The sequence below is a fragment of the Anguilla rostrata genome, chromosome 14, assembly GCF_018555375.3.
Source record: "Anguilla rostrata isolate EN2019 chromosome 14, ASM1855537v3, whole genome shotgun sequence".
NCBI lineage: Eukaryota > Metazoa > Chordata > Actinopteri > Anguilliformes > Anguillidae > Anguilla > Anguilla rostrata.
The window spans coordinates 17,098,231-17,117,905 of record NC_057946.1 but is presented as its reverse complement, the minus strand read 5'-3'; the positions used below and the strand labels follow the sequence as shown (position 1 = coordinate 17,117,905).

General features: G+C 37.5%; 1 protein-coding gene across 2 annotated transcripts; it reads right to left on the bottom strand.

Annotated features, from left to right (window-relative positions):
* Nucleotides 1-286: 286 nt before the first annotated feature.
* LOC135240170 (paired mesoderm homeobox protein 2-like) lies at nt 287-19,098 on the bottom strand. Of its 2 annotated transcripts, none has more exons than XM_064309514.1 (4): nt 18,136-19,098; nt 5,289-5,473; nt 4,174-4,352; nt 287-3,397 (listed from the first exon to the last, which is right to left on the bottom strand). In XM_064309514.1, exons 1-4 carry the CDS (start codon nt 18,368-18,370, stop codon nt 3,349-3,351), a joined length of 648 nt encoding a protein of 215 aa, XP_064165584.1. In that variant the 5' UTR covers nt 18,371-19,098; the 3' UTR covers nt 287-3,348. The 2 variants fall into 2 exon arrangements, with proteins under 2 accessions (XP_064165584.1, XP_064165582.1); XM_064309512.1 differs by having other exon boundaries at nt 287-3,366; nt 18,136-19,092.
* Nucleotides 19,099-19,675: the final 577 nt, after the last annotated feature.

The following is a 19,675-nucleotide window of genomic DNA, read 5'->3' as shown; positions in this document are numbered from 1 at the left end:
ACAGCATCTGTTCTAGATAACTTTATTCTTACAAACCAGAGGTGGAAAGTCATAGAGGGGTCATAAAGTAAAAGTCCTGCCATGTGTCATCTGCCCATGAACTCAGCCAGCTGATTTCACCAAGCTGTTCTACCTGCTGGCTAATTGTTCTAATTAGCAAATCCAGGTGACTGGAACAAAATACTGACTGGACCTTTACTTTCTGAACCTGGATTTTCTATCTGTATTACAAGAAATGTATTTACTACTAGAGTGCATTCAAAAGAATGAATGGCGGAAATAAGCGTAAAGAAAATTCCTTCAAAAATATGTTTTATGTACAATATATCAACAAGAAAACTGTTAACATGGCTATTAATGAAATACAGTAGTTATTAATGTTTTATCAACTGATCTTACTTGTGTCCATTTTTTTAGAAGTGACAATTTCTAGTATACAAACCACAATGCAATGCTGTATCTGAAATTTGGCTAATTGTATTGGCTATCGTAGTCCGCTGAACTGAAACACAAGTTTGATGCATATTATTTCAACCCAATTGTTTTTAATACATTTGCAAAATTGGTAGCTTATTTGACTACTAACTATTTGAAACCTAAATGAATCATTTCATCAAAGGAATTTTCTTATTTCACAGAAATCGTATAGTATTACCCCAAATTATAAATCGTTTGTCGGCAGAAATAATCTCTCTTTTATCAGCCATACAGACACTTCTTTCATGTGATCTTGACTCAAAGAGTTTGTGACAGACTGTGAGATATTTGATCATTTCAAGGAGCATAAATGAATATACAGATCTCCAAATAAAATGCATTTCAATTAGCTAATCTGCTGACTAAAATAAACGGAAAGGTAATTTTTCATGCCTTGACTTAGCAGAAAAGTGTTAAAAACAAGTGCTTTATTATCGCATGCAAAGTTTAGACAGCATTTGAACAGCAACAGTTCTGTCCTGCAAATTTCACAATAACAGTCAGGTTATTCCTACATCTTATATACTTACAAGTAAATTTCACTCTATAATAGGCCCTATATCTGAGTACAGTTTTGTAGTAGCATAGCATAGTACATGCTATGTTTTAGGTGCTGAGTTCATTTCTGTTGTTTGCAAGCTGTATATTAGTGGCTCAGATAAAAAGATCCTTGTAATATTATAATGAAACAGGGATGACTCAACTAAATGCCAGTGATAGTTGAGTCATCCAGGAATTGTAAATATATTATGTAGCAAAATATCAAACAACACCAATATTATATTACTGTACAATAAGGCTTCCAATAATGAGTGCAACATTGCAATGTTATTTCAGACATAATGTTAATATATTCAGTTTAATTTCAGATATGCATATAAAACCAACAGACAAACAGAAGTAGGTAAGTTATGTTCTACCCTCAACAAAAATGTCTGAAACATTCAAAAATGACGAATTACAAAGTAGCTACAAATTCTCCATTCCTTAAATGAACATTTGGCAAAAATATCTCTTCATCTCTAAACAATGCCATTTGGGCCACATTACTTCACACAAACTATACAAGCACTATTCCAAACAATGCTACCTGAGGTTTCCCATTGTGAGATTTTTTATCTTGTCTTCTAAACAGGATGTATTTATCAACTTAATGCATTACATTTGAAACAGCTGCATTGTGTAGCGTAATTGTTACTTAAATGGGGAGCAAACAGCCATTACTTTAGAGCAAGGTGAGAGACAATAAATGAAGAAAGAGGATAGTGATCATCATATTCACTCACCACAACTAACAATCTTTGACTGGAAGTGTTGTGATAAGGAGAGAATGAAAGTTGGGATACCACCCAATCCTCCCAAATGTTTTTGTCTCATTTATGGAAAAGCTATGTTATTCTCCAGCTTTAAAATCTCTAAATCCAGAACAGTTCTGCCTGTTCTGTTTGTTGGTTTCAAAACAAACAAGTTTTACTTGAATTATTTCTGAGAGCTTATCTACTAGCACTGTGGCACAGCACCAGTCTGCATTAAGGGGCTAAGACTATCAATATAGTGTCCCCTTTCAGGCTTCAAGCTCTTTGCTATCAATCTGCACCCTATACCCTAAAATAGATAATTCCACTCATATTTGAGAAGGGAAATAACTGACTTTTGGATTATAGAATAATCTCATACATTCTCAAAAAATGCCTGTAATGCACACTTCCCATTTCAAAAAACCTAACCATTAACCATCTCTTATCTGCTTCACTGCCTGTGACTAGGTTTTGTTGTTTCAACTCCTATTAGCTGAATATTCCTCTTTTTGGACGAACTCAAATTGGATGTGTCAAATCTGATTACAATGCTCAATGTCTGCTGTCTTCTGTTACAGAAAAACAGGATTGGACCGAAAAGTATTTCTGCAATTGTCATTCACAATATAACAAATGTGGAATAAAAAACATTCTATCTAATGGCATCTGATAAATGGGGCTTGACATAAACACTAGAGCCTGGTTTTTTCCCATCTGCCAGAGGGAGTTTATCCTTGCCACTGTTGCCGTACGCTTGCTCCTGTGGGGGTTTAGGCCAGGGCTGTCTGCAAAGCGTTTTGTGACAACTGCTGTAAAATACACTATTCAAATAAAATTTGGTTTGATTTTGATTTGATAAAGGTCACCAGGCTTCAATAAAAAATTTCCCTTAACTTTACCTAGCAAATTTACTGTAGTTACATTTGCATTTAATAACAGCTTTCAATTTGCACTGAATATAATTTTGGTGATCACCAAGAACACATAATATCATTGCAAGTCAACTATGACAAAAAATCTGTCTGAATCTTGGCTGACTCTCAAACCCTGTATATGATACATCATAGATTATACACTTTAAATGAGAAAACAATACAATACAGGAAATCGAATAGAACCCAATCAAACTGAAGCAATTTAGATAAATATGATTATAAAACGTAACATCAAGCCAGCATCAAGAAAACAAAAAATGGAGTGTACAAAAAAATCTATACCTGCCATACTAGAGCAACACGTCATCACTGTGTTCCTTAAAGCCTCACTTCAAGGAACACAGTGTCTGTGATTTTCCAGTGTCCATGATTCAGTGCTGTTGCTGGGCAAGAATGCACACACAGTGCTTCTGGAAATTTCAGGGTAATCAGTATTCTTTCCTGGCATGTCCTTAGTCTCTGTGGGTCTGTGACCTTGGCACGTTCTGGGTTTGTCTGGCAGGGCCGACGGGTAGGATGCTCAGTTAGCTGTGGGCACCTGGCTCTGGTGCAGGCTGTACTCCTTGGCTTTGAGCCGCAGGCTAGCGATGCTGTTGGCCATATTGACCCCCTGTCCAGCCACTGGTGCGCTCGAGGGGCTATAGGAAGGGGCTGGGCTGAAGAGAAAACATAGTAGAAACAGATTGCCTGGAAAGGGTGGACAAAGATCTTTAGTCTTCATAGAACTTTACACTCCCCACAACCCTTCCAAGAGTCACATCTGCAAACACAACTTGTCTCATTCATTGCCACTGTGTTGCTAAAAGGCAAACGTAAGTTTTTTTACATAGTAGTGTTTCATGGACATCCAAGGATGTTTCCAAAAGTAATCATATCTATATGATTATATAATCATAATCATATAGTAGGCTTTGGTGTCATTTAGCAAGCTGGCACCAAGGCATTTGAAGGTCAGCAGCTCTTATTCTATTATGTCATTCTCAATATCATTCCTCTCATTTTTTTTATGTTCTTGCAGCAGTTGCTATAGGAATAACACCAGGCCCACAGTCATCTTAGGTGGAAGGCAATTTCTTTAAAAATGACCAGCATGACATCGAAACAAAATCAGATTGGTGTTATCTGTAGCACAGACCGTGGCCATGAATAGTCAGTTTAAAGCAAATGACATGTCATTCCAGTGGATTATATATGATTGCACCCAATAAATGCCTGATAAAATAGAATTTCAGATCTTTATGACATTATTCAAGTGAAAAATTTGAAAAATCTTGAATCACCCAAATCAAAGCATGAATGTGTAAACAATATATTTTAAATTATGAAACAAGAAGCCACCGCAAGGCTTTCGTCCATGCAAGACTGCAGTCTGATTATCTCCAGTTGGAATAAGGAAAGTATGCTGTTTTACATTGTGATTATGCACACCAGTATTTACATGACCAGCTTTGAGGAGGGGTTACCTGCAGGGTGTGGAAGAGGACCAGGATAGGTAGTCAGAGCTGAGGGGGGTGGGGCGTGGGGCCACTGGTTGCTCAATGGCTGCCTCCTGGTTGTAGGACTTGAGCAGGTTAGCTGAGCGGCTGGCCAGAACAGCCCTCTCATTCCGACGGAACTTGGCCCTTCTATTCTGGAACCATACCTGAGAAGAAAGGGGAAAGGTTGGTGGGATGGGGATCTCCATGTTCACAATTTTTACTTTAAATATCTAGAATGAACTACTTTGTCATTTACATTTACAATGTATGCAAGCATGTTCACAATTTCAATTAAGGATGAAGACAATAAGCCCATTTGAAACCATTTCAGAATCCGTTGTTTGAATTCTTCCTCTTCATCGAAATAATCCATATATTGATTCCCAATCACTTACACAAATCCACATTAATATTAAATGCAATAGTTCCCCCCCCATACAGACACACAGAACATATATATATACAGTGAGCTACATAGTTTTTGGGACAATTACATATGTTTTGTCTCTGTACTTCACATTACATTACATTACATTACAGGCATTTAGCAGACGCTCTTATCCAGAGCGACTTACACAACTTTTTTTTTACTTAGCACTTTACATTGTATCCATTTATACAGCTGGATATATACTGAAGCAATGCAGGTTAAGTACCTTGCTCAAGGGTACAACGGCAGTGTCCTTACCCGGGATTCGAACCTGCGACCTTTCAGTTACAAGCGCAGTTCCTTACCCACTGTGCCACACTCCGTCCCTATTCACAATTTTAGATTTATAATCAAACAATTAACATGTGGTTAAAATGTAAATTCTCAGCTTTTATGAAAGGGTTTTTATGCATTTTGGTTCCATCATGTAGAAAACTCTTTTTATACGCAATCCCCCATGTCAGGACACCATAATGTTTGCGACAAATGGCTTCACGGGTTGTGCCAAAATTGTTTAGGTGGATTAGGAAAAGAGGTTTGAGTTTTAAAAGATTTGTTTTGCTTTGTTCACACACATTTAACTCTGCTCATGGCTTCCAGTTGCATAATTTGAGCCACTGACAGCATGCATCACAGTCACAGCCTGTGCTCACATGGCAGCGTCACCCACCTGAACCCGGGCCTCACTTAAGTTGACCTGCCGAGCCAGCTCCTCACGCACGAAGGCGTCAGGGTAGTGCGTGCGCTCAAAGACCCTGTCTAAGGCCTGCAGCTGGCTGCTGTTGAATGTGGTCCGACTGCGGCGTTGTTTCTTCTTCCTCTTGACCAGGTTCTGCTCCGGAGTCTGGCTATCAGCTGCACAGAGAGACCCAGAGAACAGAGAAGGGGTGAAACGAGGATGAGGAGAGATAAAGAGCAGAACAGAAAGGTAAAGAGGAACCACAGGAGAAAATAAGAAGTCGTGGTTTGAGAGGGCAGAAATGGAGAGATCAAGAATGGAGAGGGTATAAAAAGATGTGCGATATGTCAAAAAATATTTTTTCTGTAGTCCTCGCTGTTTATCTCTAAAATAGTTATACACTTTTCCTATAAGCTGTCAATTGTGTGTGGCTGTGGGTAGTAAATGTTCCCTATTTAGTGACAACCTAAAATGTCGGGTTGGTCATTATGTTTCAGATATTATAGAAGCCATGTCTTGCCCCATTGAACATAAGCAGCAGGAAATTGGTACAGCAGCAAAATACACCACAACTAGTTTGATTTATTGTCAACATTTTTAGACGATCTACAGCATTCGAGACACTCAACAAGTAACATTCCAAATTCAATAACCAGGATAGCAAGGGGTTTACAATCAGAATGGTCACTACAACAAGGCAAACCTCAGGTCATTTTCAAGAAACTCCTGAAAAATGCATGTGTCATACCCTTTGCTGTCCAGGAAATCTGTGTCACACTGTCTACATTGTCCACAATGAAGGTAGGGAACCATCAACGATTCCAGATTTCATCAAAACCCTTTTCACACAAGCAGACCCAAGCAGCTCTGTGATCCCTTCTAAGCTAACACCAGCATTCTGTGCTGCTCAGAATGACTTCATTCCTCTGGCACCATGCCTGAGCTTCACTGGTGAAATATATGGCCATAAGCCTAATTGTCCTTGGCATCTATCTGAGAGCTTTATTATGTGTGAGTTCTGGACCCGTCTCAGCTTGAAAAACTGACACAAACACCTGAAACTTCATGTAGGGAAGGAGGGGGGAGAGTGATGGCAATGGTAGAGATAGTAGAGAATACCACAAAAGGGATACAGAGGATTTTATTTACCTTGACCCTCAGAAATGACATTATTAACAGATTCACTGCTTCAATGAAGAACAAAAAAGGACAAGTAAAATCATTCATCAGATCTGTAAGGTCCATGAATAATGGAAGTTATAATATTCACGTGCCAGGTTAAAGGGTTTCCTGTTCTACAGTGAACTAATGTCCTGGTGAGCTGTACCAGTTTTTCGGCATGCTGTACCAGGGCCCCAGAATCAGTAACCATTGAAAACCAACTTTTCCACAGATCACATATCTCAGAAGTGGTCACCACCTCTCAATTTCAGGGTGAACCAATAAACAAAGTGACGCTGAGGATGTTAAAGATTTGGTCACACTTCAACAACTGTTCATTTTTGTATAGGCTATCTGTGTCTTTTTTTATTTTAATTTTTTTACAAAAATGGCTTATGCCATTTATAGTGTACTGTTGATGAAACAATGTTTTATGGACCTCTATGACACTTTTCTCTCTCATAGAATCAGGTTAGCTGACCAAGAAAATCTATGCAAATATAGATTTGATTTGGCTGAGTTCAGTCACATTATAATAATAAGTTCAAAGAAAACATTGGTAAACCTTTAACAAACTGATTTAAACTTAAGTAATTACTACCTGATTTGCTGCTCCCTGTACACTTGGTTGTGAATATAGTTCAGCTTCACAACTGCAAAGCTGTTTCTGCTACATACTTAACTATAGTGTAAGCTGGGACTACACAATGAGACAAAATGAAGAGAAATTTAAAAACCTCTGACATATTCATTCACTCCCTGGGAACTTATCATAATGAAGACAGGAGTGAGTAATTAAATCACTTTGAATAAGTAAAATCATAACTTGTGGGTACAAATAGCCAGTTTGATGCAAGTCTCTGTAAACAGTGAGCGCCATTCTTCATAAGAGAGAACTACCACTCACAGTGACCAAGCCCCCACCCCTCGTCTCCTATCCTGAGCCAGATTCCCTCCAGGCCTAGTCCCAACAACATCCAATTAGAGGGGAGAGAACACTGCTCTCTGAGCTCCTAAAACCTCATTTTAATGGCACTGGCAAACAGTCAACAGAACCTACATACCCCTGGAACCAAACTCCTGCTGAGAACTGCTGTGCACATGCTCTAGTTATTGTTCTGTCCTTGCTGCTATTGAACTCGAGATGGATAGTTAAATAAAATATCCATTAAAATAGTTTTTTAATGGCGTAATTATGTTGTTTGAGTTTACTGCAGTGGCTTGGAGTTGCTTGGAAGTTCTACAGGTCAGCTACATGATTTCCACAGTTCCCCCATCCTCAGGAGTTGTTGAGTTTCCTCCATCACTCCCTTGATGTGCTTTAGCGTGCAGTGCATCATATAGCCATCTCAAATATGGTGCCAGTGCCATGTACATAGACTTTATGTTATTGGTTTTCTGGTGTAGATAGACCAGTTTTCCAGCAGCAGTGGGTCTACTGCATTGTAACCTTATATACATCTCCATCTACAAGATTGAGCTTCTACAATTTTATAAATTCCACAAAACACTTAAATTACATCACTTCCAATAACGTTTAATGCATTTACATGAAACTTTCAATTATTATTAAATCTTATTTGGACTCACTCACTTAAAAAATGTGGTGCTTTAAAGCAAAGGTGTACAATGACAATCAACTTGCATTGTTTGCATATCATACTGATTTGGGCTAAAAAGAATAACCATTGGGAATAGCAGCTCAAAACCTTGTACACATGTAAAAACTGCATATTCAAATGTGTCTCCAAGACTCACGATGATACATTCAGAAAATAATAATAAGACTGACCTTCAAATGCTGTGGCTCCAGGCTTGGGTCCAAGGACAGCTCACAAAATGCACACAGCCTCAAAGCATAGCTTTTGTAACCATTTTTAAAGTGGCATAAAAACCATTTAGCTTTGTGTGTCATAATACAAATTTCCACAACATTGTCTTGACACTCATTGTCTTCAATTCAGGTGCAGCTCAAAATAAATATTTTATTAGTGCTTGGAGATCTATTTTGCAACACTCTGCCTCTTGTTACTGTCATAAAATGCACTGCGTAGTATTAAACTGATAGGCGGCTTATCTTCAGTCCTGATGTACAGTTGTAAACATATGTGTAAAATGTCTTTGAGATAGTTTTTTTTATTTTTTTAATTTAATCTCTGGCCCCCTTTTTTACCCACCTGAATCTCAATTAGCATCAATATTTAAATTTAGTCTTTGCTGTAAAAATAAATGAAGAAACTCAGCCGTATTGAGCTGGTAGATTTACAGTGCCCACTAAATTTATTCAGAGCCTTGATGAAAAAGGAAAAAAGGCTGTATACTTTTTTCACAATGTGGAAAATGATGTTGTTTTATCCAAATACAATTGTTCAGAAAAAAAGATGAACAACTAATATAATTTTCCAGAAAATATGTGTCAAAATTCATCACAACCCTAACTCGTAATTTTTAATACAATAGAACATAAAATTGTATTAACATGCTACTGCCATCTGTCCATCTCAATATTAGGGAACTATATATTGTGGCCTACTATGGCTCCCTGTTTCACTGGAGAACAAAAATTAGGTAACACTGATAAAATCCATGCAGTCCATTACCACCAGAAAATAACGCTCAGAAGAAACAACACAAAGGGTTTTATAAGCAAAGAGAATATCAAGGTCACATATTCAAAACATGGTTGCAGCTTAGGCACAGAAAGTCTAAATAAAATCTTTAGAAAATCTCTAATAAGACACCATCTCTGTAACAATAGTCTTTTGTAAGGTGCCAGAATAAAAAAAACATAACCTAAAATAAGCACGTCAATTTTCCCTAACAGCACCGGCACTTCAATGGGAACTGAGTGTTATGGTCAGATGAAACCAATATTGAGCTTTTTAGCGATGCACACCAGTGGTTGGCTTGGCTTTGGAAGAAAGATACATGCTGAAAAGATTGTCATACCTATGGGGAAATATGATGGTGGATCCCTGATGATGTTGGGTTATTTTAAATTTACTGGTCCTGTGGCTCTTGATAAGCTCAGTAAAATCCTAATATTCACAGGAAGCTCCTGTATCCACAGGCTGAAAATGGATCACTCAGCAAGACAAGCACACCTCAAAATGAACTAATAAATGGTCAACTTGTGAGTTTAGCTTCCCAGGCAGGTATGCACCCCTGATAAGAATTCCATTATTACTTTGTATAAAAGTGAACGGTTTAGGTTAAAAGGAAAAAAGAAAACACAGAAAGAGTAACGTGAAAAACAGTGTAAATTAATAGTGCTCTGGTATAGCAGTGACTGCCAGCTGGTCACATTACCACCCTCCTCTATAAGACGTCTCTAGAAGCATAATATGGATAATTTTGTTATACCGACATTACCTGGTACATTTCGTGCTCCCGGAAGTGCTTGGTAGCATGACAACAATTGCTTACTACCGGGAGATTTAATTGGAGACTGTTTGGCCGTGGAACAAGCAGAAGACTAACTGAATTGAAAACGAAAAGAAACAAAATGAAATTGGATAAGACTATTGCATGGAATTGCGGGGGCATACACAGGATGAAACGGTAATGTGACATATGGTCGTTTAATAACTGTTAACTGTGTGATAGAGTTTGTAGCAATCACGCTTAGCTTCCCAGTCAGGTGTACCCCCGATCTAGAATGGCGTGTGTGAGAATGAATGGTTTCGGTTAAAAGAGTGAATGCTTTGGTTTAACTGTACATCTATCCACCACTTTAATTGCACGTTCCATTAAAGCATGACCATGATTCCATGGTTGAAGAATATGGTTTTATTGTAAACGTGGTTCTTTACTCAACATTTTACGTAGGCCCTATTACGCATATGGCTGATTATGTTAGTAAGCGGAGTTAAATGTGCGACTCTTACAAAATTCAAACACTTTGACAGTTGCGAAAAACCAAACAAAGTATAACTTGGTTGAACACTTGTACAGCACATATGCTTTCAATACCAATAGAATTTACAATACCACGCCTCTGGATCTGTGATTGTTGGCCTGTATGGAAAGAATACATTGGCTTTTGTTTGAGGCCATACTATAAAAAGGCCACAAAAAAGCCAACAGATATTGAAGCTAACAAAATGCTTAAACTTACTTATGTAACATATAGAGTATGCCTATTTGAAAATTATGCAATGACAATTTGACTTTGACAGCGCAGCCCCTTTTTTGTTCGTTCGTAAAATGGGGGGAAAAAACATTTACATGTAAAATGTTTCAGTGTGTGGCGCTAGTCCTGTATATCCTTCCTATGCTTGTAATTACGGGCAGCCCTAAAATCAGTTCACGCGAATGCAACTTGTCATGGGAAGAATTGTCCTACTGCACACGAGTTTGCTTGCGTGTGAGTGCTCCGGGCCAACTGACTAAAGAACTGACAGGACGGCGCCTTCGCACATCTGGTTCAGTGTCAGAGGCTGGCGCCTTCTTGGCCGCAGTCTTCTTTGCGCGAGACGCACAGTGGTAGAGGCTGACCCACAGACAGCAGTCGCGTTTTATGCCACGTGGGAAGCAAAAGGGCGATTGTGCTTCAATGACCTGTCGAATGTGTAATTTAGCAGTGCTTGGAGAATGATCATCAATATCAGTGCGATATCCTGGTATTAAAAAGTGATAAATTAAAGGTGCTTTTTTCCCTTTTTAAAATTTTTTATTTTTTTTAGAACTACTTGGTTGGCGTCTCTGCTTTATTCATTTGACGATCTCTAAAATACACATAAGCTATGTGACATTCAATCTTAAGTCGTCAAATGAATAAGAAGCCTGCGTAATATTATCCATTAAAATGACAAATAAAAGAGAAGATATTACTTATATGAAAATATAGATTATGCAGTTGCAAACTTTAAAATTAAAAAACTTTAACTGTGAGCCCCAATAATATTGACAAGAGTAGTCTACGACTTAAAACAGTTATCCACATATGTGTCGTTATTTTTCGTTTCCTTCAACCTCATGACATCTGCCAAATCGGGTATAGATGGTCTACATTATTGAAATAAAACGGCGATGTTGCATGAAATGGGGGCACAAAGGAAAAGCCCAATCTATTGTCATTCTGTTGGAATGATAATCTATTGGACCAAATGCAGCCTACTCTGTTTGGGGTGAATTAACACTGGACATTTTACTGTGTAGTTGTTGAGGTCCAGTTTTCGGGCTCCATTAAAATGAAGGGGAAAAACACCCTAAAGAGCCACAGCAAAAAAGTAAAATTAGTACTCTGCTATAGGATTGGCCAGAACTTCAATCTTTTTCTTCTCCAGGAATGTTCGTGTTGTAAGCTACATATTTTAATTTTGTAAGTGTTATATTTATAACGTGTCCCTGTTAAATTCAAGAAATCCTAATCATTCCGTATACCTTTGTTAGAATTATCAGGCTAAATAACTAAATACGACGAGGTCCTGCAATAAAATGCACGCAATAGGCGTAGATAAGTGTAAGTAAATCAAAACATTTATCTGGTAGGCCTATCTGATCACAATTTCCATCAAAGTCCTTACTCTGAAGACTCACGGGGAAATAGAAGATCATATGGCATGTCTCTAAATATAACATCCCCTTCAGTCAAATTACACCTTGCATTTTGCAGGATGAAGAGCACAAAAATTTATGGTAACCTAGCAGAGAGACAATAAACGCAGTAGTCAATGAGAAGGCCACACACGGACGCACACACCCTTAGATACATAAAACAAGCACCATGCATTTGGGTATTAAAATAAAAAGACTGCAGATGCAAGCAACACGCAAATATCATAACACTGATATTACTAATGTAATTTTTTACTGTCCACATACAAGTATGCGCTTGTATTTCACAAGGTTAATCAGGTACGCAGATGCAGAGTTTTGATTAAGGACAACTTGTTATCAACGGATCAGAACTGAGTAGGCTAATAAGCAAACTACCCAGCTCGTTGCGAGTTTTTTATGATTAGGCTACAGCTTAAACCCATAAGATGCAAATTTGTTTTTCAGTTTTGTCACCTATGCAGAAATAAGAGTATATAGATGTTTTTGGTAATGCGCTGCTCGCAATGTTCTCCGATTCAGCTGCTTTGTAAAAACTCATCAGTCTTAACCGCAGTGGCTGTTCATGTGAAGTCGCTTATTTTTTTTCTGGAGGAAAAGATTCTTTCACACTAAAGGGAAAGTCAGAGCCTGTTTCCAGTTGTCGCTGGTTGGCGGTGATTGGTCTCGTCACAAACTCGTAACTCACCGCAGTTTTTGAGACACCGAGCAGTTTCTTTTAAAATGCAATGGAATAAATCGGGGACACTTTTCTCTCAGTAGAACAGGTTGGCTTCAATGCATTGACTGCTGAGACAAAATTAGAAAGCTTCGCCTGTGCAGGCTTTTTTTTTTTTTTGTTTAAAATGACGTGACAAACAACCACTTATACTGTAATCTATATATAAATTAATATCTGGATAACCGAGGACTAGGTTAATTATAGGACTATGTTATTCGTCATGATTAGGCTTCTGTGGTAAAGCTTCCCTGACCCAGGATGAAGTTCCTACACAGAATGCATTACATTAATTTCATACTTAATTTCAGTCCATTTTTATCTCACTATCAGTCAGATTATAGTTCTTAACGTAAGGGGCAGTGGGAATTTTTTTTAAAAGCACAAGACACACATCTTTGCCCCAAGGAACAAAGTGTCATTTTTATTTTTGCATGACAGTCTCATGTTCATTTATTTCACCAGATGAAAAATAGTGCAGTTAGTTCAGAATGATTATGTTACAGAAGAAGGAAGGACAATTTTGAAGTTGTGATCAAATTTGGGATCATTTTTTTGAAAATTTAAAATACATTTTGGTCTCAATTATTGACCATACCACTATTTTAAATCAAGCAAAACTATGACTGTGAATTTCACAATTAAAAGTAAAATACCATTAATAATCGAACCTTTAGGGCAGAGAAACTTAAGTCTTGGAAGTAACTTGACAGGTTTTTTCAGTATATTTTTATTTAGTACATTTTCCTATATTATTTTTGTAAGTTGGATACATTTCATAGCACTTTAAATGTTATTTTCTGAAGTTAATGGGTAATGCCTAAATGTTGAACCTGCTTTTATATTTTTGTGATGAGCTGTTGTCCTGAGATCCTTTTTACAATTCAGAAAGCAGATCGAGTGATCTACACTTTTTCGAGCCCCTAGCAGAGTCAGTTTATTGTTCTTATGACCCAGAGACTATGAGGTCAATCTTCCATGAACATGCCTTTCATCACTGCTAATGAATTAGCTTGGGTTCACTCAGCCTGAGCAATGACAGTTTTTCCTACTTAATTTGGGAAAAATCAAGCAGTCACTTTGTTTAACAGCAGGGATTGTTAACCTTGCAATTTGAATGCATGACAGCTCGTAAAGTATACTGTCGTGTTGTCTGTTAAATAGCCTTTTGACAAAACAAATAGTCATTTCTAAAGGGAACTGAGTGAGGTGAAAAATCAGAGTTATTTCTCCTCACTGACTTGTTTGTGCAATATGTCTACATGCATGAAACAAAATTCATTCAGTTCTAAGAGGTATACTCTGTAATGTCATATGCAAATGATATTAAATGAAAACAGGTATGTTATATTTTACATAAATGCATGAAATTGTCAGTCACTTGATTCCAATTATATAGCCTCCTAGTCTGCATGTTGGAGAGAACTTGGAAAGCCAGTTTGCTTTTGACTATGAACGTAGTATTGGACCAGATAGAGGCTCATCTACACCAAAACAAAAACCTTTGCTATCTGTTAGGATGGAGACTCTGCTGTGCTATGGCTGGCAGCCTTTGGACTCGATGTTGACTGAGGTCCTGGTTGCTCGTGGACCTGTATATCTCAGGGGTGTTGACAGTAAGCTGGACTTTTCAGGCCACCATCTTGTCTTCTAGGCTAATTGGCTAATTTAATCCTGGCTTCTCCACTGCAGGTAACAGCCAGTTCATGAGTGTGCTGATGCAATGTCCTTAATTCCGTCAGGTCTGGCTTAAAAATCAATGGAAATGCTGCTTTTTCAGAAGCAAGCAGAGTTGCTTTTTCATTCATTTTGGTGAGCAAGTTAACATACTTGTTGTTGAAGAAGTAACACTTGCTAATGTCGTATATAATATTAGTATATTATCATATGGCTGTTACGCAGCACCCATACCATTTGTAGCAAAGGTGTGGTTTCCTCAGTCTCTGAAGGGTTTTAAGATCTTAACAAAGCCCTGTAAATAGATTAGTTTTTTGTGATGGAATGCACTGATTGGGTGAAGAAAGATTTTTCAACAGGTAATTACTGATCAGTTGTAAGTTTGTACAACTGAAGTTGTGGATTAATTATGATCTTTACATTATCATGTATGACATTTTCTCTTTTATATGAAACAATGAATTAAATGAGCTTTCTTTCACTTTAGTTAACTGGCATGCTGTGGGCATTTAGTGTGGTTACATGTATATAACTGTATATAACTGGTCAGAAAACAAGACGTATGAAATGCATAAAACTGTGAGGATCTTTTCATTTCAGGTCCTGGGTTTAACAGCTATATCACCACATAATGTTAAACACCGTCACTACAAAACTACTGATAACTTCTGAGCTAAAATGCAGTCAAAATGCTTATGGCTATTGCAGTATAGCTCACTCAATCTAATTTTCCCTTCAAGATCCTCACAAGGCAGTTTTTTACCTGCACTAAAACTCAAATTTACAAAAGGAACCAATGTGGAAGGTTTATTGTAAAAATGTTCTTGTTGAAGGTGTGTGTAAATTTGAGAAAAATAAATAATGGCAGAATATGATAACGTTTTTACATCAGTTAGACATTTAAAATTTCAATATCTGCTCATATTATTTGAAGTTACACATGGAAGTACGAAAATGCACCGTTAAATATCAATATTTACGATAGCAATATTTAAGACAACGTATGCTTTATGGTCAAATTTAATTGGCCTTGATGATTGAATGATTTTTTTCCCCCTTTTCCTCACTTTTTTTCCTGCTTTGAGTCTTGTATTATTACCGTTGTGGTTGTTGTATTTGTTGGAATTATTGTTCCCCCCCCCCTTTTCTTACCATTCTTCATAATTTAATTGATTCAATAGTACACGTGCTATGCCACTACCTTAAATTATTATATAATTTCACCAGTAATTTGTAATCAAATAAGTATTCTTGAAAGGAACCGTGCAACCACTGAGATTCATGAAAGGCTTTATTTTCTAAACTGTGTTGCCGATAGTTCATTTAGTATTATTTGGAGATTATAAAATATGCTGCTCTACTTATGTTTTGTGCATTTGTATGCTGGTAGCTACTAGTAGTAATCTGTAGAACTGTCAACATAGCTGTCATCCCACCATAGCTGAAACACCATGCATGCATGCTATTTCAGATATAAAAAACACTGCAACCAAGATACCTTTCAATGAATCCACGGTGAGTAACACAAAGTTTTTCCTGTTCAGTCATTACAGGCTGCAAGTCTACCAATACCAAATAAAAACCTTGACTAAATAAATGAAGCGCTTGGGCACTCAGGGACTGGGTGATTGATTGCAATTCTCTTGACACTACTGCATTGAAAGAGAGAGCGAGTGAGTGAGAGAGGTGACAACAGACAGCACCAACAATAATCTCAGAAGTAACCATTAATGATCATGAGTCAGTTTGGTGTATTATCATTATTTAACCAACGTGCTCACGTGACCACAAAGATTGCAGTGATCATTACTAATCAAGTTTCCTAGAAGTTATCATGCAAAGCAATGTAAGACTAAAGGAAACTGGTGTGCTTCACATTGGGATTTAATCTACTGAGAGTCAATGCATAAAAGCCACATGTTCCATGGAATGTATATTGTCCCAGAGCAAAACAGGACTTTATTTTAATCAGAAACTTGTCCAACATTTTAAAGTTGAAGCATACATTCAAGGAAGTCGTGAAAGTATTCTTAACCTGCAGAATAAAGAGCAAGAGAAATCTTTATAGAAACATTACATTTCCACTGTTCTGTAACTGAATCAGAATATATTAGTACATTAAGGTTTTATTGAGTTTTTATAAGTAAAATAACAAAAACAACTGCAGCAGCAAGAACAGTAGTGTTAATAAAAAGATGAATCTTCGTCGCCATCATCATACAGCCTACTTTTCAATATTTCTTTGAGGGTTTAAAGATTAACTTCTATTTTCCAATATCTTTTGAAATTTCCAACAAAATGACATACTAATAACTAGATTGACAATTTGCACTTAATTTTCCAGTTCAAGTGGTAAAGGATTGAAATGTAGGCTACTGAAGCACTGCATATTAACTGCTGGGCCAAATAAGATTCGCAACACAGGGTTTGGACAGAGACTCACCAAAAAATTGTACACAAGTTAAAAGGTAGAATTTAAACCAATTTTCAACTTTAAACGATGGGCTTTTAAGATAACTATTTTGGTTTAGAAGTTGTTTAGCAGTTGTCTATGACCATGAAATGCACTTTTTGTACGTCGCTTTGGATAAAAGCGTCTGCCAAATAAATGTAATGTAATGTAATGTAAGTTGATGTATAATGAAAACGCATATATAACTACGCTGTAAATCGATATACCCGCCCGACAGGGCCTTCTAGTAATGCGAATTAAATTTTAAAATTAGGTTAGCTTATGTATACTAAGAGTTTACTTAAACATATTTTAAGCATGGAAATATTAATATTTTTGTTTATAATTATTGCATTGCATAGTAATCAGACTGTAATCCTCATTTTATAATAGGTCATGATAAAGACTGCACTTAAAGTCGGTTTTGTTTTCGTTCTCGGCCTATGTCGGCCTACGCTTTGGCAGTAGTAGCCTACAGTTAGCCTATATCAAATCTAAATGTAATGGATTTCATAATGTTGATCACTGTGTTGGTTCTAATTAATCTAATATCAGTTGCATTGAAATCCCTAACAGGCTTATTATTGATGTTAGATGGTAACAACAGTTTTATTTTTCCCAACGTCCAAGTAATGCGTAGAGACTATATTTAATCCAATACCGCAGGATACGAACCATAATTGTACAAAAATATAATGAGATATAGACCTACGGGCAGAACTTCCAAAGTATTGTAGCCTAATATCTAAACGAGAAAATAACTTTAAATTAAAGTAAGGCTAATTACATTATTATTATTATTATTAGTAGTAGTAGAATTATTATTATTATTATTATTATTGTACGTAGGCCTACTAATGAATAATAACGAATGTGGAAACCCAGAAGATTGGAGCTAATTTTACGAAACGAGTGCATTTGAACGCTCACAAAAGGTGATTATTTTAACAGGGATGGTAACATCCAGAACAGCACACATCCGATTGGAGGTAAATGCATGAGTAGCATTGCTATCTTTCCACAAACTTGCATTACGCTTCTTGTTTCTTGAAGCCCAGATAAAATGCTGAAGTTGCCGTAGGCTACACTTCAACTTGTACAGGCGGCAGCCACGGGTTCAAATACAAGCGTCTGCGAAATTTGAAGTGGGACAAATACACGGCCATCCATTTAACACGCGGTGTGCGCTACTGTACATAACTCTGGGTCGGCTCATATATTCTAAGCCACTTTGAGTTGCCCTGTATTAAGCAATAACAAATTCCACCTACTGTCCTGTCTCGCTGCCTCGCTTCCGCTACTCGCGGCAGATTGTTCCTTAAGTCCTTTCCCGACGTCCTTCATCACCACAGCCGGTTCCTTTATGCAGTTCATGACCGACACTTCTTCCAGGTCCAGAAGATGGCTCACGCTAAAGTTTTTCCTGTTTTGGCTGCCGTCAACAGTGTCCATCCTGCTAAGGGGGTTAGGAGTAAATTGTTTTTCCGGCAAATACCCCGTATCCATCCCTCTTGAACGCTCCAATTGTCGAAAATATTTCACACCGTTTATTTAAACCGTTCTCTACTGTTTGTCGGCTGATGCACTGAAATGTCAGGATCATTCAAAGGAAGTAAACAGGGTCCATTTTTCCTTCAAAATGCCTTGTCCGCCTTTCAGAATGACGTCTCGTTTAAAAATAAAAAAACTACTTCCACACCAGCACAAGCTGTACATTTTTACTCCCCTAAATGGTACCGAAGAGTTAAGTTTTCAACCCCCAACGCTCGTCTCTCCTTTGACAACAAATGAAAATGAATAAAGCCTTATGAGACCCGGTATGACTCACTCGTCTTACTCGATCACGCTCGTGTAATTTTGTAAGAGTAGATCTGACCCACAGTGACACCGGGACCTCATAGCCTACTCTCTGCAAGGTTAAAAAAAGTTTCCCCCTGAAAATACTCGCCCGGAGTCCAAGATCCCTACCATTAAATCAGCGCAATGTCCCTAGAGGCTCTCAAAGCTTGCCCTAATGAGATAATTATGTCCTCATACAAATGCTCAAAACTTCATTCACCCCCGAGGGATTAAGGACTCGCTTTAATTAAAACCAGTGACTTGGAGTTAAAAGTATGTTTTCCTTTCAATGGGGAAAATATATAGTCTCAAATTGAATTCCGAATCGTGTTGGTTCACTGACAATACCTAAAAATGCCCTATTTCTTTGGACATTATTGGTTGGGCTGTTTTGTGTCCAAAAACCATTCTACTTCATTGAAGACAATAAAAAGGTATCTGTCCAATCAAAGCAGCATTTAGGCTCACTGATTTCCAGTGCAGGCTGAGGCTGATTTTCTAATCTTTTGTTTGCCGTTTGAACATAAGCACAGGATTCCCTAGGCTATAAACGTGATTTACAAGCAAATAAAATAAACATCCTCAATTATATAATCCGTGCCAGATGGCGATTTAATCGTCTTCGTTGGCAACTCTCGTTTCTTAAAGGTTAAGCATTCTTTCACACTCCCGTTAAAAGTCAGTCGATGTTATCATTTAACCAGTTTCCACTTTCCATGAAAGCCTTGTGTAATGTAGCCAAGCTACACTACTGTACATTCCACAAAATGCATACCGTCTCCCCTGCTTTACTGTGTCTGGACAAAATGGAGCTGCTGATGCTGAAGATCCCTGTTGGCTTGCAGTATGTAGGCTATATATTTGTTTTGTTGAATTGTGGTTAAGTTATATGAAAGGAAATCGGACCAACATTAATAAACAAGACATATAAACCAATTTCTGTAACATGTAGGCTGTAAGCACTGCAACAGG

Bases quoted from the DNA above. Each gene is read 5' to 3' on its own strand.
- LOC135240170 (XM_064309512.1), bottom strand. From the start codon at position 18,370: ATGGATACGGGGTATTTGCCGGAAAAACAATTTACTCCTAACCCCCTT. The intron at 4,353-5,288 runs GTGGGTGACGCT...CTTTCTTCTCAG, and splicing joins TAAGTGAGGCCCGGGTTCAG to GTATGGTTCCAGAATAGAAG. The intron at 3,367-4,173 runs GTAACCCCTCCT...TTTTCTCTTCAG, and splicing joins TCCTCTTCCACACCCTGCAG to CCCAGCCCCTTCCTATAGCC.